General features: G+C 40.1%; 1 protein-coding gene across 1 annotated transcript in view; it reads left to right on the forward strand.

The window, feature by feature from the left end:
* The window catches only part of EXOC2 (exocyst complex component 2), a 98,705-nt gene that overhangs the window by 44,837 nt on the left and 28,341 nt on the right, over window positions 1-25,527 (forward strand). Inside the window, exons 12-23 of the mRNA XM_063130304.1 lie at window positions 2,388-2,513; window positions 3,230-3,354; window positions 6,129-6,197; window positions 8,147-8,304; window positions 9,515-9,636; window positions 10,137-10,198; window positions 11,589-11,669; window positions 13,750-13,809; window positions 15,278-15,339; window positions 16,897-16,963; window positions 17,252-17,368; window positions 21,544-21,685. Of these exons, the coding sequence (XP_062986374.1) occupies window positions 2,388-2,513; window positions 3,230-3,354; window positions 6,129-6,197; window positions 8,147-8,304; window positions 9,515-9,636; window positions 10,137-10,198; window positions 11,589-11,669; window positions 13,750-13,809; window positions 15,278-15,339; window positions 16,897-16,963; window positions 17,252-17,368; window positions 21,544-21,685 (1,191 nt within the window). The remainder of the gene's footprint in view (window positions 1-2,387; window positions 2,514-3,229; window positions 3,355-6,128; window positions 6,198-8,146; window positions 8,305-9,514; window positions 9,637-10,136; window positions 10,199-11,588; window positions 11,670-13,749; window positions 13,810-15,277; window positions 15,340-16,896; window positions 16,964-17,251; window positions 17,369-21,543; window positions 21,686-25,527) is intronic.

Consider the following 25,527-nt stretch of genomic DNA (forward strand, 5'->3'; position numbering starts at 1 on the left):
CCATTTCCCCAAGGAGCCAGGGGCACCTTTGTTTCCAATTTTACCTTCTTTTGAGGTAGGTTGGGCCAAAGTGACCCTTTGAATGTCATGATTGAAAGGAATTGAACCAGTCCATTGCTGATGTTCTGTGGCAGGGGTAGGCCAAAGGTACATTTGGCAATTTGAGATATTGCCCTGGGTACCACCACAAAAAGCTTCCATGGGAGGTGTGGCAAAAGGACAAGTAATCTGCCCAAGAGACTGGGTACAAGGCAGAGATGGAATCTGATCCCCAACACACTAAATAACTCCTTTGAACCCAGACTTTTCAGCACTAACAAAAACGTATTACACAAAATGGGTTAATTTTTCTTTTTTTAAGTGGGAGGTGTAGGGTACCTTGGTGGACATCAAGAAAGGTGTCCAGGAGCACATTGCTGCCCATGGCACTATATTACCTACCCTTGCTCTATGCACACAATGACCCGTTCAGAAGACACCTTAAAACACGGCTTTAACTACAGTGGTTCAGCCAGAAAGCCAGGCCATGTTCAGAAGACACCTTAAACCACGTCTTTAACCACAGTGAATAAGGCAAAAAGCCTTAGTCACCGTGGTTAAAGCTATGGTTTAAGGTGTCTTCTGAATGGGGCCAATGTATAAATTAGATAATTGTGTTATCTGCCATTACAGCCGCCTTGCTTTGGGTGGGGGTGGAGAATCAATTTGTATTTGTTTCCAGTTTATGGCAGATTGTCCGGATTCTCTAAGTGATGCTTCCTGTTATGAGAATACTGCATCAAGCCACCAAACATGTTTTGTATTAGGGGAAAAGCCATTTCCCAAATAAGTCATAATATTTGTAACTGCAGTGTGGTATTGTCAGTGCACATGTGTAACTGGTACTTTGTGGGTGTAGGTTGTGACCCAGTTTTTCCTCCCTCTTCAACCGGGTTTTGTTAATTGCTCAGACATGCAGCACTATTGAGTATTTTTTTAAAGTTATTCTGAGGTTGTGAATTCCCCTGCTTCACCAACCCAACTGCCTAATGCAACTTTATAGAAGGCTGCATACTAGATGCTCTAGCACCCCAGTACTTCACTGTCCAAGGTTTGCTTAAATGTCCTTCTGTGGTCCCATAATTTAGGGTAGAGGGGTGGATTTTCTCTGCTACCTCTCACCCAATTCCGTATTGCTTAATTCTATACTTCATATCACAAAAGTGATACTTGTGTGCATCAGCTCATGCAGTAGAGCCCACCTCTGCCATCATGGGCAAGGAAGTGGCAAATGGCAGAAAGCCCATCACCATACTATAGACAATGATCTGCTTTGCATTATGGTAGTGTTGTATAATCTCAAGAACTTAACTTTGATGTAGGCTGTGGAGCACAGGTGTGTTATAAGTGAGTAAGATATGGTTGTGGGTGGCTTTGAGTGAGTGTGCAGATAAGCCGCTACTTGTCGGCAAAGGAGGTTTTAGAATTTCAAGCAACATCTTTGAGCGTGCATTCACTTAGCCTCATGTCCTTGGTTTGTTTGTTTGTTTATTCATTCACTTATTTTATCATTATTGTTTTTTACAATATTTGTATACTGCTTCATATCCAAAGATTTCAGAATGATGAACAGCAGATAAGATAAAAGAATAAAAACACCATGTTGAAATAATTACTATTTTTAAAAAGAAACAGAGTTCTGATAAAACTGAGTTCCAATAAAACCACAGCCGGTCATTCAAGGAAGTGCAGGATCTGATGCTACTTTGGGAGGAAACCATCATGATTTTACTCAGTAAAGGCTTCCTATGTTCACTGTGATATTTCAAGTTGTTCCTTAGCATCGATAGCATCCATATACTTTATGTGGTCTTTTTAGGGTGTTATCTACAAAAAAATACACAGCTAGTTGTACTAGATCAGACCCAAGATTCATCTATTCCAATTCTCTGTTTTCAGCAAGTCAGTTAGACGCTGCTTAGAAGCTTACAAGTTAGGGGTATGAGGGCACACACACACCAGCACAGAGCGCTGAAAGAAACCGAGGAATGCAGTGTCTATTCACTCCCTTAGCTCAGCTGACTTATGAACTGCCTGTCGTCATACGGAGGAAGTATGTAATCCTCATACAATACTACAACCAGATAAGCATGCATGTCCTGTGGACATAACGAGAAAACAACTGTTCTGTATGCATCACATATGACAGCTTTTCTTCTCCTCAGTCACTGCAAGGAGTACATGCAACTTGTTTTGGTAGGCAGTTCTAAGAAATATAAAAGTGTGTGTCTTTTCCCCCCATGCATCTTCACTTCGTAGCACTATGTTATAAACTTAACACTGTTCAGAATCAGCAGATGCCTAATGCCAGTAGCTGAACCCTTTATCTCCTCCTCTGTCCTCCTCAGGTAATCCATTAGTGCAGAGTCCAATGCTGGATCTGGACAGTGAAGTGCGTCCATCTTCACTTGGCCATCTCAGTCGGAGCGCTTCACTGAAAAGAGGTAGCAGCAATCAGTCCAGTCGTGATGAAAGTAGGTGCTAGCGTTTTCGTTCTCCTGCTTTTTGAGAAACACTGTTGCAATTTGATGAAGCCCCTCTACTTTGCTAGTGTAACATACTGGGTAGGATACTGAGCTATGAATCATGAAGTCTTGGGTTCAGTTCCTACCACTGCTATGAACTCCCTAAGCGGCCTGAGGCCAGCCTTGCCCACCCCAGTGCCTTCCAAATAGTTAGGACTTCATCTCCAGCATTCCTGGCCATCAGCCATGCTTGCTGAAACTGAGTGGAGTTGCGGTCCAAAAATCTGGAAGACACCAGTTTGGGGAAGTAGCACTCTGCACTATTTCAGCCTTCCATTGCAAGAATTAAAATAAAACCATCTGTTAAATGGTTGGAATACACGGAAGAGTTGCTCTTCTTGTTCTGTATCTTTCTCTTTCCTCGCAGTATCCATTTAGCGTACTGTCACCAGATATTCAGTGTTAAGAGGAGCTAATTAGATTAATTATTCCAGCATGCTGAATCAAACTTGTTAATATCAGCTCAGCGCCCTTCTTCAGATGAACTTGTGAAACAAACAAGCCACAAGGGTTAAGACTGTGTTTCAATGTTATTTAGCATATTTATTGATTTTGCATGTTTATGAATCTCCTCTCCACTCTACAGTCAACCATTGACAATGATTCCTTTCTAGTACTGATTTTGCTTTAGTTAACACGTGGTTTTACTATTTCTTTTTTTCTAGCGTGGCGATTTAAAGCTCCTCAACAAGTGGCCTTTGTTGAAAAGCTAACAAAGCTTGTCGTAAGCCAGCTCCCCAACTTCTGGAAACTCTGGATTTCTTACGTTAATGGGAGCCTCTTTAGTGAGGTATGTCCTTCTGTATTCAGCCTTTCCGGTACTTTCAGCAGTTTATTTATTTATTGTTACATTTATATCCTGCCTTTTTTTTACTCTTGCAAGAAACCCAAGGCTGCTTACCTGGTCACTTTCCTTCTCTCCGTTTTATCCTCACAACAACCCTGTAAGGTAGGTTAAGCTAAGAGTCAGTGAGTGGCCCAAAGTCATCCAGTGAACTTCATGGTTGAATGCGGACTAGAACTCAGATCTCCTCTAACCACTACACCACCCTGCCTCTCGGGTTCTAGGAGGATCATAAAATAAAGACTTATTTATTCAGGCTTCTTTTGCTTTGATTTCTCTCCATCCCCTTTGCCAGTCAAACAGTTATCAATTATGTGAAGAGCTAAGGAAGAGCCAGTGTGCAACTTGTTAGTACATCTGGAAACTCTGTCCTTGCATTTCTTGAGAGCCACTGTGGTGTAGTGGTTGGAGTCTTGGATTAGGACTGGGGAGACCCTAGTTTGAATCCCCATTTAGTCATGCAGCTGACTGGGTGGCCTTGAGCCAGCTAGTATGTCTCAGCCTAAGCTGACCTACTCAGGGTTGTTGTGAGTGTGATGTGGGGGGCGGGCGGGGGGGGGGGGAGAACCACATACACTGCCTTGAGCTTCTTGAAAGAAACACAAGATATATGAAATGCAGGATATATGTGTGATCCATGCTAATGGTGTTCACTTTTTAGATTGCTTCTGATGCAGGGCCAGCATCAGGAGTTGGCAATATTGAGCAGCTGCCAATGATTCAGCAGTCGGGGGAGCTCCCATGAAATGCTACTCCAAAGCAGGTGCCACTTGCCTGCCTTAACTCTCTAGGTGGCAATGGGGCTATTGGCAACAGCTTCTCAACATCCCCCTTTTGCTACCAATAACTCAGCTATTCCTAGTAGCCGTTGCCACCCAGTTGGGAGAATGAATGGTGGTGGGCCAGCAGCAAACATCAGCCACAGCTGCCATTTACCCTATGCTTCAGTGAGGGGGCTGAAGAAGAGGACCTGCCTAGCGAAGGGGCACTAGACCTCTTGCCAGGGCTTTCCCAAACCATGGGGCCAGGTCTGTTCCGATAGAGGGAGAGGGGGTTAGCCATTTCCCCTTCCAATTCTTTGGAGTCTGGGCTTTCAACTGCATCATGTGTTCAACATCCAGAGCCCCTGTGCCTTAAAATGGTGTCCACACTTTGGAGTGATGGTGAACTAGGTTCCAGATTTATGTTGCATCCCGCTTTGCCTATAAGTTTTTATGGCTGCTGCTCATTTTCTGGCATATTGGAACCAAAAGAACAGTTGAAAACAGAGACTGACATGAAGCCAAAATAAGCCACCAGTGCATAAATCAGTCATGAAAGTGGTGAGCAATGATTGAAAGGAAAAGAATGGTAATGAGCTGCATGGTTTGTTTTCTGTTGTCATAAGGATTCTCTACATGTCTTCAATACCAGTTTAAAGTAGCCAACGTATTTTAACTGACTTAGAAAGTTTGTAACTAAACAGAGACCTAATTCTGCATGCAGTGAATCTGCAAAATCTAACCGTTGGACTTACCACAAATGTCTGTACAGGAAGGGGTTAACCTATTCAGCAAAATTGGTGGGAGGAGGTGAAAAATCTGTACTATCAATACACTTTTGTGTTCATAGAATGTATATGGTTGAGAGGGACCAGAGGTCCTCTAATCTAACCCCATTTTCAAAGGTAGAACCATCCATTGACCAGTCCCATTTCCCTGATTAATTTACCCTGAGGTCAGGATTATGTATCGCAATCAGGAAGTAAGCACAAGTTTAGCTGAATCCTAAAAATATTCAAGATATGCAGACAAGATGAGGTGAATCAGCTTTCAATGTTTAGCAAAACATTTTAATTGGACAGTATGTGCTTGGGTTCATTCTTATAGGCAAAGTCTGATTACCTCTTTAAAAAGTAGAAAGGATAGTTATATAACAAAAGGTGTTTTTTTAGCTTACTTTGAATGGTTTATTCTTGAATATAATATATGAAATGTGGATTCTGCTACAGTTATTTCAGTATTTCTCATTAAAGTATGTCCTAAAATGTCAGACACCAAACTCATATTCTTTTTAACTTAAAGGCATGCCCTCAAACTCTGTTCCAGAGGCCTGCGAAATCTTCCAGAGCAGATTTCTATGTGGTGCAGTGGGGAAGAGTGAAGGAGAAAGTCCCAGTGTCCTAACAGACTTCCTCTAGCACAGCCTTCCTCAACCTGGGGCGCTCCAGATGTGTTGGACTACACCTCCCAGAATGCCCCAGCAGCTGGCTGGGGCATTCTGGGAGTTGTAGTCCAACACATCTGGAGCGCCCCAGGTTGAGGAAGGCTGCTCTAGCACAAAGAGAGGCATTTTTCTCAACTCCAGAATTGCTATGATACCTTCTGTCCATTAGGTGTCATTCATTCATTACATTATACTTACTCTTAAAAATAGGTTTAGCTGTAAAAAAATTTTGGTGAGTTGTATAGGAGCATTTTCTAGAAAACTACTTTGTGAGATACTAAAAGGATTTGCAGAAGTAATATCAGTTAAAACCTTTTTATTGGGATAGAAAACACTTTCATTTTACCAAGTATATTGGCATACTAATACATAACGTAAGCCTGAACTAACTTTTCCACTTTCTGAAATATTTTTATACTAACCTGATTTTACTATTGCTAAAATGGAATTCACAGAATGCTAATGTGTTACTGATGAGTATCAATAGCATCTGTTTTGTTTGTATGTTTTGCAAGACTGCCGAAAAATCAGGTCAGATGGAAAGATCAAAGAAGAATGCTAGACAAAGACAAAATGATTTTAAGGTAAGTTAGGTGTTCAGGCTTCCAGACTGGAAGGATGTAAACCTTTTGGAAGCAAACTGTGATTTAACATTTGAAGGCTTGTTGCGTGAATGTTTTTAATCATACGTTTTAATTTGATTTACTGAAGGATACAATCCTCTACGCACTCATTTACTCAGGCTGCTGCTGTCTCTAGATAAACTCCTGAGGTAATGGCTTTAAAGCTTTATGAGTTGTTCATTCTTACTGGCAGGGACACCCTGCTTCAGGCATTAGTTTGCCATCCAAGCAGCTGGAGCACAGAATCAGAACAAGAACTGGCACACCCTCTTTGTGACAATGTCATAAGCCTGTAGTATGTTCCTCCTGGTGGCAATATGTATTACCTACTTCTTGAGAAAAGGTTAAATAAAATGGAGGTGGAGGGGTAGGTAAGGGGTTGTATCCAGCGGTGTCATTCTGCTGGCAGAAGTAGCTCCTCAGTGAAACCAACACGCACACACACACACCTCAAAATCTGCTCCAGAGGACTGCAAAACCTTTCTAATGGTGGCAGAGGAGTGCAATGGGGAAGAGGGAGGGAGAAAGTCCCAGTGCCCTAACAGACTTCCTCTAGCATGACTTATTGAATTCATAATCATTAATAGCTCTGCCCTCTTTTTAAAAAGTTTTGTATACATGTAATCTAGAATAAATCGAACAATTCAGCAGTTCACCAATGGCATCAAAAACTAGTTACCCAGTTCACCAATAGCATCAAAGACTAGTTTGACATAATTCAAACTATGTTCGAACCATACTATTTTTATCCATTTTTTTTCAGTTTAAGTAATTTACTACAGCAGTCCACTTTATAAGCTCTGTCGCCATTCTGATATCCCACATTGCTACTACTCGTACCTCATTTGCTAACATTTATTGTTTTTTGATGTTCGCAATTCCAGTTTGCCTATAGCAGCCTTCCTCAACCTGGGGCGCTTCAGATGTGTTGGACTGCACCTCCCAGAATGCCCCAGCCAGCTGAGCTGGCTGGGGCATTCTGGGAGTTGTAATCCAACACATCTGGAGCGCCCCAGGTTGAGGAAGGCTGGCCTATAGGCTCTGTGAGCTGAGCTGACAGAGTCACTTCCATCATCAGCTGGTAGTAGAGCTGAGGCCATACCCACCAGCTGATGGCTACACTAAGCACAAGCACCCCTTAGCTTATCCACAAGCTACGATGAATCTTAAGTAAGCTGTGGGTGGGTGAGGGCATCCTTTTGAATCGACAACATCTTAAAGAACCATGAAGCAAAGCAGAGAAAATCTTCAGCTTCAGATGTTGGGGTGCTGCTCCTAGTTAGAATAGACTGCAGCTGTTAGATGGATCAGTGGTCAGCCTCAAAATAAGGCAGCTTCTTATATATCTTAAAGGAACTGTTCTGCAGGAGGAGAAGCTGGTGGGTTGGTATGGCTAAGTCCTTTGAAGTGCTACAGGGAGGAACATAGACAGAGAACTTGGGGAGGTGGATTTAAACACCCCAAAGTGTTGATAACTCTGTGGGGCTTTTAAGTAGTAAGGATGGACACAGAATCAAATTAGTGGTTGCATACACTTGCTACCAAAATCTGAATATGAGAAATGCTTAAGCTGTTCTTCAATTATGAAAAGTGGATGGTTTTGACACCTCTAGGTTGGACCGTGCGGTAATTGAGCAGCCAGTTCTGAACAATGTGCTATTTTGTTCATATGATGTGTCCATATATTTCCATTTCTGATTTTGTCCTACTTAATTTTGGTCATTTGAGTAGAATTACATAATGTAGAATTACATATTTGCATTATTCATATTTTGAGTACTTTAAGAATATACCCTAATGAAAGGTCCTCACTGAGAGACTACTTGTTCCTATTTGTTCCTATTAGCATACCACTGCTTATGTATAAATTTCATTGTTCATCCATGAGCTCTTTCCTTCTGCTGTTACAGACAATGATTCAGCAAGTGATGAGGTCCCTGGTCAAATTGATTCGTGGTGCTTTACTTCCATTCAGCCTTGGAGAAAGCGAGCTGAGAGAATACGGTGGTTGGGAGATGAAATCTGAACTTTCCAGTCAGTGGTTACCTCATGTCATACAGACAGTTAGGTGAGCACAGTAATATCATGTCATACAGACAGTTAGTTAGGTAAGCACAGTAATATCTGTGTTTCAGGGTAATATCACTGTAATAATATGTTATATTATTATTATTATTATTTATTTATTTATATAGCACCATCAATGTACATGGTGCTGTACAGATAACACAGTAAATAGCAAGACCCTGCCGCATAGGCTTAAAATCTAATAAGTTGTAGTAAACAATAAAGAGGGAAGGAGAATGCAAACAGGCACAGGGAAGTGTAAACAGGCACCGGGTAGGGAGAAGCTAACAGTATAGAGTCAGAACAAACTCAATATTTGAAGGCTATAGGGAAAAGAAAAGTTTTTAGCTGAGTTTTAAAAGCAGTGATTGAGTTTGTAGTTCTCAAGTGTTCTGGAAGAGCGTTCCATGTATTTTCTGGCCCAGTTTTGGGGTCCTTTGCAAAATCAAATAATCCAAAATGACCTCTGGAATTGTAGTGCTATAGAACCCTAGTTCTGGTCCAAATGGACCACCATGGAAGATAGGTGGTTCTCCTTGCGACAAGGAAGATTTAAGCAACAAGGAGCAAACAGTATTTAAGAACTGCAACTAGCCGGGTGTCTGCTCAATACTTCTGGTTCGAGTAGGTGGTTAACAAGCCACGTATTTATGGAAATGATAGGAAGTGTGGAACCAGTCAAAAAACAAAACCCATAAGTAGTTGTCAGCCGGGGTGGGTGGGGAGAGTTGGTTTACATCAGCCTTCCCTAACCTGGGATCCTCCAGCTGTTTTGGATGTCAACTCCCATCGGCTCCAGCCAGCATGGTATGCTCAGAGTTGTAGTCCAAAACATCTGGAGGGCTCCAGGTTGGGGAAAGCTGTCTTCTGACGCTGCCAGAGAGCTGTGGTAGAATGTGAAGTGTGCACTCTCAAAGCATTGGTGTTGTCATCTCTAGCTTCTTCAGGGCCAATTAGTGACACATACTTATAGGAGGAAAAAAGTGTGAGTACTTCCAGAGTTTGGGGATTGAATTGCCATTACTGTATTAACCCAGTGTGGAGAAGTGAAGATACAGTGGCTGTCGCAGAAAATGGGGAGAAAGGTGTGGTAAAGGAAGCACTGTTTGTTTTAAAGGCTGCTTCCTATCTTCCTTAAGTAATTATGACTCTGAACTTTATAATAAACTTTAGGCTGGCTATAACCTCGTTTTATTTTTCTGGCTTTCCAGGCTTAGTTATGAATCTCTTACTGCTCTTGAAATACCAAATGATATGCTTCAGATCATCCAAGATCTTATTTTTGATCTCAGAGTCCGTTGTATAATGATTACTTTACAACATACAGCTGAAGGTATAACTTTTTATATCTCTTATCAACACTAGTGTGCTCAGTGATTTTTTTTCCTAGCTGATGTCCTTTCCTGTAATTTCACCTTTATATGTCTGAATTTATCTTTATCCGTATTCTTGGTTTAGAGTGTGTGGATGTATAGAGTCCTTTTAAAACTAAATTCAATTGAATACTTTCACCATTGTAGGTGCAATATGTCACACTTGTGCTTTATCTTAAAATAATTATTTCACACACAGTCTTTTTAAACATAGGATGGATTGCACTCCGCTTGTTTCATGCATATAATTAATTGATCTGCTTTGCTGTCAGCATGTTTGTTACATAAAAAGATGGTGCAGGGTGGTGTGTTTTTAAAGGTACTAGTGGTAATGTACTCAGATGATGGCATTACAGTTGGAGAGAAAGGTGTCTGGTGTGTTTTCTCTCATTATGCTAGGGGGGTGGTTATTATTTGTTTTTAATGAGAAGACAGTTTTGAAAGTTTTCCCCGTTTGCAGATGTGAAGAGATTAGCTGAGAAGGAAGACTGGATTGTGGATAATGAAGGCCTAACCTGTTTGGTGGGTATACTGCTGCGTTCTCCTGGGTTTTCACAGGAGGCATTCCTACACCACCACTGGAGCACATTGGCAGACTCTGTTGTTGCTTCTTCAGGGGGAAGAAGGGGGAGTTGTCCTGCCTTCCAAACCCTGCTCTGCCTAGCATGCCACAAATTCAGGTAGACTTGGTGCTCTTAAAAGCTCAGCTCCAGTGACTTCTTAGATGTAAATCCTTCTTTCATTTTGTTTGTACATTATTTTTCTTTTTTTATGGGAAGCCAGCCTGTTACCCCAATCCCCATTCCTAGGAAGGCAGTGTAGCTCCAGATGGCATCCTGAGAAGTGGAGTGGGAAGGCAGATGTTGTCCACCTGTGCTTGGATGCCAGCTGCCAGACAGTGTGTCCACACAGTTGCTTCACATCTTGTCTGGGCCTCCCAAAGCATCTCTGGAATGGGCACCACTGGTGGCAGCCAGGCAAAAGACAGCTCACATTCAGTCCGTCTCCCTTCATTCTAAATAGGGCAAGCAGAACCCCTAAACCAAACAGACAAGTCAAACTCTCCCCCACCCCAAAACAAAAATACAAGCAGATAGACAAAACGGTCCGTGAAAAGCAAACAGACATGAAAAACTAACCCCCCAAACCAAAAACAGACAGACAAGCTGGCAGAACTGTTCCCCAAAACAAACTGGCAAAATTGCCATCTCTAAAAGCCCATATAGGAAGATTGATTGATTGATTGCATTTATACCCCACCTTTTTTCCTCCAAGGAACTCAAAACGGCGTACATAATTCTCTTCCTCTCTGTTTCTATCCTCACAACAACCACCCTGTGAAATGGGTTGGTCTGAGAGTTTGTGACCGGCCCAAAGTCACCCAGTGAGCTTCCATGGCCAAGTGGGGACTAGAACCCAGATCTCCTGACTCCCAGTCCAACATTCTAGCCGCTACACCACACTGGCTCTCAATACACCACACAGAACTGACCTCCAGAAACTGAGATGTGCAGGCACAACTCCTTCCCAAAAAAGTAGAGACACAACAGGCACAACTGCCCCCCCCCAAACTAAAAAAGTAAACAGACACGCATAAAACACACCCACCCACCCACAATACCCCCACATAGGAACACACATACGCACAAGCAAAACATGCACAGCTTCTCTCACCACCAGCATCCCACCCTGCTAACCAGACAGCAGGGTCCCTTTTCTTTCTTTTTCTTCTATTTTTTCTTCTTTTAGAAAACAGGAGTTTTAGCTACCTGGGCATGCTGCAAGGGAGAGAACACCAACATTGGTGATCATTCTCTGGTCATTGTGCAATAGGAAGTTTAGTTTAGAGGAAGTCATGATTTTCTGCTTTTATAAGTAATATCCTATATTCTTATTTCTCTCTTCCTTTTAGCCATCTCAGTTTGAACACCGTGTTGTACTCTCTGTGCAGTCACTTAAGATTGTCCTGGATTGCAAACCTGGGGAGACCAGTGTAAGTAATTAATCTCTCATTTTTGTTGTGGAAAATTCCAAGACTGAATAGCAATGATGAACGTTGAAATCACATCAATTTCTTGTGTATTTAGAAGAATAACTCTGTTCCCTACATATTCTCAGGACAAATGGAGAAATTTACAATGAACTCCTAATTGATATATGAAAAACAAACAGGTTATTACAATGCTAGGTAATAGTAATTTATTTATTTTTTCATTTTCCATTCGCAAATTTTTCATTTTCCATTTGCACATCTCATTTTTGTTGTGGAAAATTCCAAGACTGAATAGCAATGATGAACGTTGAAATCACATCAATTTCTTGTGTATTTAGAAGAATAACTCTGTTCCCTACATATTCTCAGGACAAATGGAGAAATTTACAATGAACTCCTAATTGATATATGAAAAACAAACAGGTTATTACAATGCTAGGTAATAGTAATTTAATTTTTTTTTTCATTTTCCATTTGCAAATTAAGACTTGATTAATTCGTAACAATCCACATCACTTCTGAAATTTTCTGATCATTTTTTAAAAAAATTCTGCTTAATTATAAATTTCTTGTTGCGTTAAAATTCTAAATCTAATAATAAAGTTTGGTAACTGTTCATTTAATATAAAGGAGCCTAGCAATTATAGTTTCTCTAAAGGAGTTAAAAATCTGGAAGTATTCTTTTATTCAAATTGTCTATAAGAAATAGAGTAGAGTAGATATGGGTAATTTATTTCCATCTGTATTAAGTCCTTAGTGTTAAATATTATAATATGGAACTATTTTTTTTATTTAGTAGGGATGTCAGAGAAATACACAACAGATTCAAATGACTTTGGATTTCTATAAATTCACCCTTTTGATTCTGCAGCGGATCAGCTTTTTCCAAATCCCACAGGTTTTACAATCTTGTGGATTAGTGTGTTTTTTTACTTTTGTGGGAGATTTGTGTAAATTCTCATTAGCATTAGCACAAGTAGAATGAAATTCTCATGCATGAGTAAACAAAATCTGATTCTGTCAATGAGTGGAGAATAAAACGAAAGATTCCTGACGATCTGCGAAACACAGACGGAATGGATTTAATAAAATCCATACATCCCTAGTATTTAGTGATATATGCTTTATTAGTAGAGGCTTCATTTGTTCCTCTGTCAAAATGTGCTATCGTGATAGTAGAGAAGGAAGAACTTTTCTCCCCATTTCCCACCTTCTCTTAACAAAACCTCTCTTTCTGAAAGTTTCACCTGCTAGAAATCTGATTACAGATAAGGGTTATATGGCTGAAAGGGATTTTAATGTAATCTTGCTTAACCTGCTTCATGAAAACATAGGCTACTGTTTCCAAAACACTCCTAATCAAGGTATACATAATCTCCCATGTGTTGGTTCTTGGCTCTGATTGGTGGATCTCAGAATTCTAGTAAAAAGAGTAACTCGATCTCACAAGCCTGAAGTCAACCAACCCTTGACTTAAAAGTTATGTAAAGCAAAATCGCTCAAGAACATAAGCCAACTTTGCAACAAACTGCAGGTCTAGTCACAATGGCCATGTTCAGATGACACGCTAAGCCACGGTGGTTAAGCATTTTGAGCTAAACATTATGGCTTAGCATGTTGTGTGAACCATTCCTAACCATGGTGGCTGCATTTATTTATTTATTTATTTATTTCATTTCTATACCGCCCAATAGCCGGAGCGTAACCACACTCACTAAACATTTAAACCAAAGTTTAACCACACTCACCAAACATTTGCTGCAAAAGGGTTAGCTGCCTAACCATGGCTTAGCGTGTTGTCTGAACAGGCCCAATATGTATTATATAGTCAAGGCACACACAGCCACTTCAGAGTCTCCTACCACAGTATGAATAGAAAAGTAGCTTTTTCCACCCCTGTTTAGGATAGCTGAAGAAAGTCAACATGAGAAGTTAAATATCACTCCTTGGAATAGTCCCTTGTGCTTCCTGTTTAGTGTGTTTACAAGGTGACTTCAAGTTGGCAGAACTGAATGTGGGGTGGAACAGTTGTTTCTTCTTGTGATGCCCTTCCATTTGGTTCTTGTGATTCTTCCTTTAGGTTTTTCAGCAGCCGAAAATACAGGAAGATGTGTGCCAGCTGAGCATTAACATCATGCAGGTAATACAAACATATGACTTAAAGCAAGGATCTAAGCTAATATTTGTATATTCAGTTACAATTGCCTGAGAAATTATTTGAAAAAAGCATTTGTTTCTCGTTCAATTACAATTTAGTCTAATTGAATTAAGGCCGGGCACGGGTTTAATGTGGGGCAGCTCAAAATGCCAGCTGTCCCCTTTCAAATAAAGCAGGCTGAATTCAACTCATGATGAGCTTGCTTTGCCCTGACTTAAATTGTTGCCTCTGTATGCAGCCAGGGATCATTGGGCTTGAGTACAAGTCCTGGTTCTGAATGACCAAGTTGTGCAGCTGAAGAAAGAGGCCCAAATTGGGGTGACCTGTTTTGTGTGTGGGATGTGGGGCAATTCACAGATCAAATGACCAACAGTTTCATACAGTTAAGGAGAGTCCTTGCATAGCTGTCATCCATTTGCAATGCAGGATCAATACAAGCCCCACAATCTCTAGCTGAAACAGTACATTCTGTACAGCCAAGGAAAGGCCCCAGTAGGGTTTACCTTCTGAACTTTGTAAGCATTCCTTGCAAGTCCTTGCAAAAGCCATTGAGGTTTTTCGACTACTTTTCTTATAAAAATCCAAATGCTTTTAGAGGTGGTTGGGGAGTGTTAACCCATCCCTAAATAGAATAAACATTCAGAAGAGCAAATTTGCTGAAGAGCATTGAGAAGAATAGTGCAACAAGTTTACACTTCAACATCAGAGAGGCTAATTGGCAGGAGGATCTCAAACAAAGGCAAAATTATTTGTGGGTTCACTTTTTCCACATAGTTTGTACCAGAATGTGTCACAAAGGTGACACACATAGTCAATGGACACCATTTCTTGTCCTGATTAGCAGTGTGCTTCTGATTTATGTTGATAGCATAAAACTCGTACTAAACAGGTACTAATCTGGCCATCTGTGGGTACAGATATACTTGGAGCAAGTGGGAGAAGTTGCTTAATTCTTCCCCAGTTCACCAGTTCTCCATCTATACGCTGCAACCACCATCCCGGCTGTTTTTACTGCACCTATATTTGCCTTAGGAAGAAAAAATGGGGTTAGGGAAGAAGTGTTTCCCTCATAACTCGCATTTAGTGGCCTTAGCAACAAACCAGACCAAAACTTGAAGAAACAGGATTGGAACAGGAATTCACTTAACACAAAAGTATGGGTTCCCTGTCACAGATGATAATCTTCCTTTTCTATTAATATAGTTTCCACTAATGTAGAGAGGTGACAACATTTTTGAACTAAAAAGTATATCCTGTTCAATTTAACGTCTTGAGTTGGGTAACAGAATTAGGTCATTAAAATTCAGTTACTATCCAGGTTGCCCAAATGAAGCAGAAATATGCTATAAAGATTAAAGTGACATGAAGGTGCCTTATAGGATCCCCTTCATGCCATGGTATTACTAGTAGTTAAATAATGAAGTTAGATCAGAGTTTTTCTCTCTTGCAGGTATTCATTGATTGCCTGGAACAATTGAGTACGAAGCCTGATAGTGATGTTGATACTACACAGTAAGTAAAATAATTTGGTGGTAATGTTTTGGGTTATTCCAGATTTCTGCAGATGGCCATTTCCCAGTTGCAATAATGGTTCATGTGCATGAAAACACCAGGACAGTGTTCCTACATGATCACACTGAAAGAAATAATCTGGAGCTGGGGGATACTTTTTTTTTAGTTTTATTTAAAGTTTTATTTATTTTCTTTTTAAAAAAGTTTTTCATATATATAAAAAATAACCAAGGGGTTGGCATGCTCCCTTCCAACATCCTCTTTATTGAGGTTCAGAGGAGTTGTTTTGTCTTTTGGAGCTCAGACGCTTCCCTCCCCACCGGCCGCCTTGTACTTCAGCTCTAGTTAAAGTTGCTTTAAGTCTCATCAGTTTGCTTGCCTTCTGGGAGATGGATGTTTTGTTACCAGCCATGCCCACCTTGGCAGGTACTTTGTGAGAGTGCCCGCAACACTCTTCCAAAATCCCAAATGTGCCCACCAACTCAGAAAGCTTGAGCCCCTTGACTTGGAGATGACTGCCCTGCCCACTCCATTGTATTTCAACTGCTAGTCTGAACACCAACACTAAAGAATATCCATTCAGCAATACTTTTAAGCTTACTTTAGCTTACTGCTTAGCCCTGTTGAGGCATTCACTTACCAGGTAGATCAAACATGCAAGGCGAACGCGTGCTCCAGCCCCGCTCCTCTCCCTCATTGCTTTTGTCATCCTCTACTCATGGCAGGCAACTGTCTGAATGGACTCTTCTGTGGTTTTGGCTCCAATTTTTTAACTGATTCTGTTCTTTTTTTACGGTCCTCCCCTGTTTTTGTACAAAAGGCCTTGAAATGATGGCATAAGCCCCGATGGTTCATGAGTCACTAACTTCAGGGGTCTTGCGGTATTCCAGCCATATTCCAAAATTTATGTCTAATGGCAAATCTATGGCATAGCTAAATAGTTTAATAGCCTCTCCTCCCTGGCAATTGTAGCTCTGTGAGGGAGACGGGGAATCCTAACAGATCCCTCTCAGCAACCTTGCCAAAATTCAATTCCCAGGTTCTACTTCTTTGTGGTCTCTGTGCAGGTTGTGGGGGGGACAGGGGACTGCCATTTGTGCTCCATCATGCACTCCTCAGAAACAGAGCAAAGCAAAACTCCCTAGAGATGCTCCTCCTTCAGTGATCAAGAAGGAAGTGAGTGGGGCAGTGGGAGCCATGGCCTTTTGAGTGTGTGCCTAGAATGCTAACTTATCACCTAGCTGTAGAAGGTTCTGAACTTTAGCTCTGCATGGGCACAGGACCCATAAGAGTGACTCTACAGATGACCACTCAAAGAACCACAGGAAAGCAGCCTGTTTTTCTTTAGGTGAAGCCATATCTATTAAACTAACATAAAACCAATTTAAGTTCATCACGTATTTTTTGTGAACCGCCCAGAGAGCTCCAGCTATTGGGCGGTATAGAAATGTAATAAATAAATAAATAAATAAATAAATAAATAAATAAATATGTATTCTAAATGTTTAGAACACAGCCATCAATGTTTAACCAGTAACTTCTTGCAAAATCTCTTAGCCTTTCAGTTGATGTTTCATCTTCAGATTTATTTGGAAGTGTCAATGAAGACTCCAGTTTGTCTTTAGTAAGTATGGCTAACCGTTATTAAACTAACTATTAAAGGAAATTAACTGAGCAGTCTGATACATATCTACTTGGAAGTACTTCTCATATCCTATAATAACTTAATTCTTAAAAAGACGCAGATAATGCGTGTTCTATTTTATTGCTGCTGTGTTCCTAATTAGTTAGCTAAGTCTGATGTCTGTTTTAAACAATAGTATTGGCTCTCTTCTTAGTAAAATAGTTTACCTGAGCATCTTTCTTGTGCCAATAACATATTTTTCTCCTATTAAAACTTTCCTTGATTTAGGAACGGAGACTTTTAATTGTGCTTAGTAACTGCTGCTATCTAGAACGTCATACCTTCCTAAACCTACCCGAGCATTTTGAAAAACATGGCTTCCAAGGAGTTGAAAAAATCACTCAAGTAAGTATTTGCCGTAAATTGGGACTGAAGTTTTGGTAGCTATCAGAATAAATCATAAGATTAGTGCAACTGAATAGAACTTTACAATAGAGCTACAGTAAGAAATGTATTTATCCTAACTATTCTGGGTATTGTCCACATATTTCCACCAATACTTTCCTATATCTCACAAGTTTTTTAGAGTACTGAAAGCTGCAGATATTTTACATGGTGATCCTAACCATATTATAACACAAATCCTTTGCCGCCGCCGGCCCCCCAACTATGTGCATAATCCAACAGGGTGCTCATGTCCCCATTGATTCCCTTCCACCTGGCCAGTTGGCTTCTGTAAGCAGTGGGTCCCACCACTTATGGAAGGGAGATTTAGTGCTTCCTGGAGGAAGCCCCGAAGTGCTCATTTCTGGAAGGAGGCAGGTCAGCAGAGCTGCTTTACATGATCTCTGCAGACCTGCCTCCTTTCAGAAACTAGCGTTTCCATTCATTTCAGATTGCCTTGGAAGCACTAAATCAACCTTGCGCAAACTTGCACAGCGGAATTGGCAGGGCGTAAGAGAATTGGTGGGGGACATTCTGCCCATAGTTCAAAAAATGGGATTTCTGATATAATTTTAATTTGCGCTGTTAACAAAGAATTTTGAAATACTAAGTCAGGTTTCACATTTGAGGCTAACAATAAATACAATACATGGCATCCTCAACATTCTTCTTTCAAAAAAAAAGTAGATTAACATTAGAATCGCTTTGCTGGATAGATGAAAATTCAGTCTAGTCTGGCACTCAGTCGCCAGCAGTCAGATCTTTGGAAGTCACGAGCAGTGTACGATCATTGTAGCCAATCACTCTTTGTCCCCAGCATCTGATACATCAGAGGTATACTTTTTCTGTACTTGTAGATTACATTGTTTTCTAGCACGGCCAGTACTTCTTGTATGACTTACCTGTTAATTTGCCTAATGCTTTTTTTTTAAAAAAAAAAAAATCTTCTGAATCGATTGACTACTGCTTCATTGTTGCAGCAATCAATTCCTTCAGTTAATTATATGTACGCCGCTCTGAGATCTTAATGATATAGGGTGGATTACAAATGTTTTAAATAAATAAATAATAAATAAATAATATGTTGTGTGAAAAGGTACTGTTGGAAGCCAAGCTTCATGCTAATCCGTGTAAGCTGGACTCCATAGTCATATCCTTGCAGAATGAGGGCCTGAGAAGCTCAGGTAAAGCATGACTGGGTAGTCCTATAGTATACAGATTTGCCTCTATGGGACAGATTAAAAGACAGGAAGCTGGTCAAGCAAGCAAGCAGGCAGTGTTCCTGGGAATACCAGCCAGCAAGCAGCCAAGGAAACTAAACCAACTGCCTCACTGCAGATTCAAAGCCTGTTCAGCTTTCCCAGGATAATTTGCTACCCAATTTTAGCAGCCAATTGAGCTCAAGCTGGTTGATAAACAGCAGGTGTAGCTGAAGAGCTAGTACAGCTGAAAGACAGAAATTTCTAGCCCAGGGACCTGATTCTGTCAGGTATGCTTTAGGGTGGATTCCTGCATGGAGCAGGGGGTTGGACTCAATGGCCTTATAGGTCCCTTCCAACTCTACTAGTCTATGATTCTATGACTCTGATGGGTATTGAATTTTGTCTGTCTTGAACTTACTACCCTCTTTCTTTGAAAAAGAGAGTAGGTTTTTTATATACCCTTTTCCACATTTTTTAAGATGCTATAAACCGTTTTAATGTTGATAGTTGGTTGTCTTTTTCTCTCCAGGATGGAAAAGATGTCTACATTCATGTTCCATGGTATATCAAAGGGATAGGTAACCTAGTACCCTCCTGATGTTTTGGACTACCACTCCCAATAAGCTCAAGCCAGCATGGCCAATGGTCAGGAATTATGGGAGTTGTAGAACAAAACATTTAGGGGGGTGCCAAGTTGCCTACCTCTGGTTTATAAGATTTCCACTAACTATTTTAATCCGCGATGTTTATTCTTAATACAATATTTTGAAGATAATTTAAATAGATGTACATTAAATGTAATACTTACAGCCAACCATTGTTGTTCAAACCAGTTGTTGAGTATGGATTTGTTTTGCGTTTTTCTTTCCTAAGAATAAAAATGTCGAAAGAGAGTGGAAATAATTTTCTCATTCTCCTGACTTTACATAAATAGATACCTTTATTTTCTTTTAGAAGAAATATTCTGACTTCTTAGGACTATATATTTAGGTTCTTTCCAGAAATGTGTGTACTCTTCCTGGTAACCGTGTTCCTATTAGCATTTTCCGGGACACAGCAAACGTGCCTCTAACTGGCTGCTTTAATGTAAATTAGATTCAACCCTTTCATATTCAGCAGCCATACAATTTGTCACTCATCTGGGGTAATTTAGCATTTCCCCCTGGCAAGCAACCAAGAATCAAAATACATCTGCCCACTCATCCCTTTCCCTTCTTACTTAACATTATACTATCACAGCTCTATTTGTAGAGACTGTCCTGGCACTTTCGATTTAAGATCTGCTAGAGAAACTCAGTGCAGAGCTAGGACAGCTGCTTACACTGCTCTTTGACTTTTAGCCTTAGTTCGCTGTGCTAAGGGGGTGGGGGAGAGAGAGAGAGAGAGGATGTGTGTCGCAATAGTAGTGCTGGCAGAGGCAGGCTGGGTAACCATCCCATCAGTACTTGTATTTACCAAGACTGTTACTCTTTTTTCCCCATTAGAGCTCCAGTTTAATCATTTTTTACTTGTGATCTAGTTTGTCCAATTTGACATTCCTAGCTATTGCAGCCAGGTGACACTTTTCCATAGGCTTCGGCTAACGTTGGTTTTGACTAACGTTGGCTAAACGAAACCATTGTGAAGCGACATTGTGGAGTGGCATTTTTGTTGTGGAAATGTACGTGCAATGCTGGGACATGCATTGCTTTTTGCTTTTGCTCCTCTTACATTTGTAAAGCCTGTTGGCTGATTTGAGAAATGTTAATTCTTTAGGGTTAAAAATATTCCTGTAGAAATAGTTGTTATCTTATAAATATGTCTGTACTTATTGTTTACATCCAGCACAACTCACCCGTGCTGAAATGTAGTATATCCTTCCTGCACCCAACCCTTAAAATACCGAATCCAGGTTACTGTTAATTTTGTCCGGTATTTGTTGCTTTTGGTTGTCACAGTCACCCCCTGTCTGTTCATGGAAATACACACATTTCTGTCTGGTGTATATTGTGGGCTTCCCTTTAAAAAGAATTCTTAGCTACCCGTCATATCATCACCTAATTCCTAGATGTGGCACTGAGAACCTTGGCAAGTTTCTGCTAGTGAACTACAAAAAGAGTTTACACCCTGGGAAGGTAGAACTGTGTCTTAACAGGCAGGATATCTCAGTCCAAGGGAACGATTAAGGGATTTAATGGACTGGTTCAGATGCAATGTTAAACTATTCTTTAGTGTTCCAAGAATGAGCCTACCACACTCCTCTCTCCCTCCTCCAGCACAGCCATGAGAAGGAGTTCAGAAGCTTCCACTTTCGACAGATGGTTCTCAGTGTATTCACAACTTGTTTTTTCTGTTTATTAATGCTTTATTTGTTAAAAAGCAATTAAAATGAATTTATATTTTTAAAAACCCGTTCATTTCCATTTTTTATTAACTGCAACTTACCTTGTTGTCTGAACCTAGACAAATTGTGGTTAATCTCAACTCTGCTAAATGGAATCAAACCAGCTTCAAACCATGGTATATGAAACTGGCTTGTTTTCGCTAATCATAGTTAAGATTAACCACATTTTAGGGTTCAGTTGACATATTAAACTGTTGTTAATGTAAAACTACAGCTGAAGCTTCCGATTTGATATCAGTGCTATGGCAAAGGAGAAGGAGGAGGTGACTGGGGAGCTAGGTTCATTCTTGTTAAACCTTGATGAGCATTATGTTTGAAAGCTGACAGTATGTTATAATCTGACCAGAAAAATATGCCATCTAATTTGGGGCATTCTGCCAGTTTCCTATGAAGCTTCTTGATTCTAACAGTTTTGTGGTTGGGGCAGGGGGGATTTTTTTTTTCCAGAATGTACACAGTGTTAAATTCTGAGGGTGTTAAATGTCTGACACGTTTGCTTGATTAGAGCAGCACATATTAATAATCATCTTGTTTGTGCTGTTTTATTTTAGGTTAGCATGGACTCATTAAAAGAACTTGATCAACGATTGTTCGAAATGTACATTGAACTAAAGGCTGATCCTGTAGTAGGCTCATTGGAACCTGGCATTTATGCAGGTTATTTTGATTGGAAAGACTGTCTTACTCCAACAGGTACGTATTTTATGCTCTGAAATAAATAGTAGAAGAAAATAAGATTTAATTATTTTTAAAAAAAACCTGTATCACTAAACTCTTACTTCCTTTCTGTTTCCTCCACCTCTTTAACAATTTTTTATTTAAATCTTCCTTCCGTGATTTTATTGCGTAATACCTAAACCTCTTTTCAAATAACCTAAATAATTAAAGCCCCTTCTATTGGTACTAATCTCCCTCAATCGTTATTTTTGTTATCATTGTGTTCATTTCTCATCAATGACTGAATGGTTATGAAAGACAACTTAGTTGCTTTACTGAATCCTGTATTATATTAAATCTGATCGTTTATGTATAAGACCATTGTGTAAAGCAATGTGTGGGAATAGCACTACAACAGTAGCTTAACCTGGCTGCCTCCCCCAATTCAGCCCAAAAGACAGGTATAAATGCATTTATATATAAAATATATAATGGGTATCATTAAAAGATAATTGATCATTGAAGCATATGATTAATGAGAACATTATCTGTGCCTAGCTAGGTAGAGTTGGGTTTCATATACAATATGAAAATTCACCGGATTTTATGTGTTGTTTAAAGTTCGTAAATACATTTCACTCCACTGATACCACCTCTGCCCATTCCAGGCCTGTGCAGAAGCATGTCTGAACTTACTGTGGCCACCACTTTGTGGCAGCAGGGAGCAGGAGAACACAAAGCAGGAACATTATAGTATACTACATTCCTATACCACCAGCATACTCCGTTCATGCTGTTTGTATTGGTCCTGCTAATGCCACAATCTATAGTGCAGTTGAGACAGAGAGCCAGTGCATGTAGAAAATACCTGTATCTCAATGCTGGTCCCTGCACCCTCCCCACCCCCCCACCCCCCAAAAAGATGGCTTGTGCCATTCTCACTTTGCAGTGATATTTTTGAGCTGCAATCCTATACACATGTACCTGGGAGTAAGTCCCATTGAACATGGTGAGAGTTACTTCCAAGTCAAAAAAGTTTCGGATTGGACTCCGCTCATGTCAATAGATTATTATTTTTCTGGAGAGTAATAAATGTTCATCTCTTTGGTCGAAGTATGTTGGTTTTTTAGACTTGCCAGATATATTTTTATTTTTATTTATTATTCCATTTATATCCCACCTTTTTTCCTCCAAGGAACCCCCCCTCCTCTCCATTTTATCCTGACAACAATCCTGTGAGGTGGGTTGGGCTGAGAGTGTGTGACTGGCCCAAAGTCACCCAGGGAGCTTCCGTGGCTGAGTGGGGACTAGAACCCGGATCTCCCGACTCCCAGTCCAACACTTTAGCCACTACACCACACTGGCAGTTAAGATGCATCTTAACTGCTGAAAAAAATGACTTCCTACCTGCTTTTGTCTCAGTCCCTTCCATTCCCCCCCCCAATATGCTTAAAAGGTTAGGGGAGCCATTGGAGTGGCCTCTGATATGGTGCAGGAGGCTGTTATTAAAAGAAAAAGAATAGCAAAGCCTGTATACGTGCATGGAAGCACTTTAGGCATGTACACCGGGCTCTGGAGATAACTATCCCTGCACTTTTTGTCCCCAGTCTGTGTCCATATTGCATACCTGTTTATCAGAAAATGATCAATGTAACGTAGGTCCAGTTCTAGAAACATTAAGCTGTACTCTGTTAAAATCAGTGAGTCAGTCCTGTAAAGACTTGTTAGGGATATTCATATGCACCACGTGCTTATTCATACTTGATGGCTTATAGTTCTATGTGTGAAGTCACTCATGATATGAGGGATCTGTCTGCGGAATATGACTTATGCTAGTATAGTCGTGCATACGAGGAACCACAATGCTATAGTCCTCAGGTGATAAACGATCATGTGTAAATTAGCTCTAAGAGACACTGGTGGGCTGGATAGTGCCCTGAAAAGTTCCACTACCATTCTGTGTCCTTCAGATCTGGGATGTCTCATTGCATCATTGATCCCCTGCTTGCCAATATACAAGCATTGACATCATCCCAAGGGAGGACTTAAGCTTGCACTACATTTCATGGGCATTAAAAAAAAATCACGCTTTGCTGCAGATACCAAAAGTTTGGGAGACACTAATGCCACATGGTCTGTCTCATAGTGATTTTTGGTTTATCTTGGACTGACAGCGGGTGATGACTTTCAAGTATGCATTCTGTTTGCAATGCCAGAGGACCATGTGGTGATGCCACCATCACCAGCATAGAGATGTGAAGGCCTGCGGATTAGGTGGGGGGGGGGGGGGCGGAATCCCAGGAAAATAGGAGGGGGAGTTTTTTCCAGGACTGTTTTTGTTTTACTGAAAAAATTGAACAATGTTCAATTATGAAATATTTTCTTTTAGAATATAAGACAAGGTATTTTGTCTTTATCCCCTCCCCCAGTGAATTCTAAAAACTATAGAAAGACTATAGATGTAAAATATTTGGAGATAATGAAGCCATGGGGAAGAGTGCTTTTTAGTTCTCTCAGCATAGTTATTTCTTATTTATTTATTTATTTATTTATTTACAATATTTATATACCGCTCCCCATTGAAAATTTCGGAGCGGTGTAAAAATAAAATAAAATAAAAACAGAATAAAACAGTTTAAAATAGATTTTAAAAGATTTCTTCCATTTCTTATTAAAATTATTGATCCAGTATGTCTTTTACTGATAGACGTTTTGGGATGCTCCAAGTCATGCTCAGTTTCTCAACATATGAATAGAAGCACCATTTCATAACATGAAAGAAAATGAGCAGTCTACACAGTTTAGGTTTTGTTCTGCAAGGTCCTCTGTTTCTGGACTTATCTTCCTCTTCAGTTCTATCTGCTTCTTCTGGCTTCTAGGATGATTCAGATATTTCAGGGGCTTCTTGCTGAAGTCCCATCTGGTCATAAACTAGGAATCTAAAATATGTTATGTATAACTTGGTTTGCTCATGAAATTAATCACATTTGGTATATTAAATTTTAGTTTATACAGACTGTTACAAGTTTACTGAATTCGCTTGTTTAAAGTTTTCAAATATAATAGTAATTTTTGGAGAAAACCATGTTGTATATAATAAAACTTTAGGAACATAAAGGCTACTTTATGTTCCTAAAGCAGCCTTCCCCAACGTGGTGCCCTGCAGATGTTTTGGGCTACAAATGGTCATCCTGACCATTGGCCATCGGCCTGAAGCTAATAGGACTTAAAGTCCAAAATATCTGGGGTCATCAGATTGGGGAAGACTGTCCTAAAGCATCCAAGTGACTTGAGATCTGTAAAGAGTACTTAAAAATAAGCATTGCTTTCTCTCTCTTTTTAATTCCCCCCCCCCAAAAAAAATCATCCCCCCCCCCCCGAAAAAACAACTACGAGAGGGGGGAATGTTGGTTTTTTCCCCATAGCTTCAATATTTCCAAAAATGTTCCGACTTTACACCAGCATCATGAGGTACAGGCTGCATATTTTATGTATGATCTAAAATGACATGATATTAATGGGCCTGTTTTCAAATCGAAAAATATTAATTATATATAAAAAATTAAATCCTTGTAGATTCCAAAGCTTGGAGATCTTAAAAAGAGAAAAAACTATTTGCTACTTGAGCTGTCTTCTGGAGGACCTTTCTAAAGCTAGGTTCTTTAACTTTTTTAATATAGAAATAATGCAGTGATAGGTAGGCTGTAGTATTTGAGAAACATTTGGATATCATTTGTTGATATGCCAAACCTTTTCATTAAATAACAAAGAGCACAGTCTCCTTAGTCTGAAATTTAATATTTATTAACCTTCAAGTAGCCTTTGAAGATTTAGGGGTTTACCTGGTCCCACAAATAAATGGTAAAATCCGATAAGTA

The sequence above is a fragment of the Elgaria multicarinata genome, chromosome 7 (assembly GCF_023053635.1).
Source record: "Elgaria multicarinata webbii isolate HBS135686 ecotype San Diego chromosome 7, rElgMul1.1.pri, whole genome shotgun sequence".
NCBI lineage: Eukaryota > Metazoa > Chordata > Lepidosauria > Squamata > Anguidae > Elgaria > Elgaria multicarinata.